The 427-nt window shown below is 34.4% G+C and overlaps 1 protein-coding gene across 1 annotated transcript in view; it reads left to right on the forward strand.

The window, feature by feature from the left end:
* Positions 1 to 427, forward strand: part of LOC109960704 (phospholipid-transporting ATPase ID-like) — a 15,485-nt gene that overhangs the window by 2,278 nt on the left and 12,780 nt on the right. The window contains exons 2-3 of the mRNA XM_020600986.1: positions 55 to 138; positions 333 to 391. Of these exons, the coding sequence (XP_020456642.1) occupies positions 84 to 138; positions 333 to 391 (114 nt within the window). The 5' untranslated portion in view covers positions 55 to 83. The remainder of the gene's footprint in view (positions 1 to 54; positions 139 to 332; positions 392 to 427) is intronic.

Consider the following 427-nt stretch of genomic DNA (forward strand, 5'->3'; position numbering starts at 1 on the left):
AACAGTTTCCCCTTTCAGTTGCTATCTCAGTATAGTCTAACATGTGCTTTCTAGGAGTGAGATATGGAGAAACGGAGCTAAAGATGGGATCAGTAGTGTCATATTTTAGCCAGCTGTGTGGAACAAAGCAAAAACAAGGTGAGATTTGATGCATAGAAACTTTACATTAAATATTAACTGCTTGTTTTATTGCACCATGTTTGTTATCAACAGTATGGTCAGTGGACTAATAACATTAATACGTTTGCATACAGTAATACACAATTTCTTTGACTTTTTATGCAATAACATACCTTCATCTATCTCTTTATCTGAATCTCTTGTTTTTACAGAGGAGGAGAGACACTTACGAGCTAATGACAGACCTTTCAACTTGTCTTATCGCTATGCTGTAAGTATATAAATAAAGTTTTTCCTGTTTGCATTT

This window comes from Monopterus albus, unplaced genomic scaffold (assembly GCF_001952655.1).
Source record: "Monopterus albus unplaced genomic scaffold, M_albus_1.0 scaffold50.1, whole genome shotgun sequence".
Lineage (NCBI taxonomy): Eukaryota > Metazoa > Chordata > Actinopteri > Synbranchiformes > Synbranchidae > Monopterus > Monopterus albus.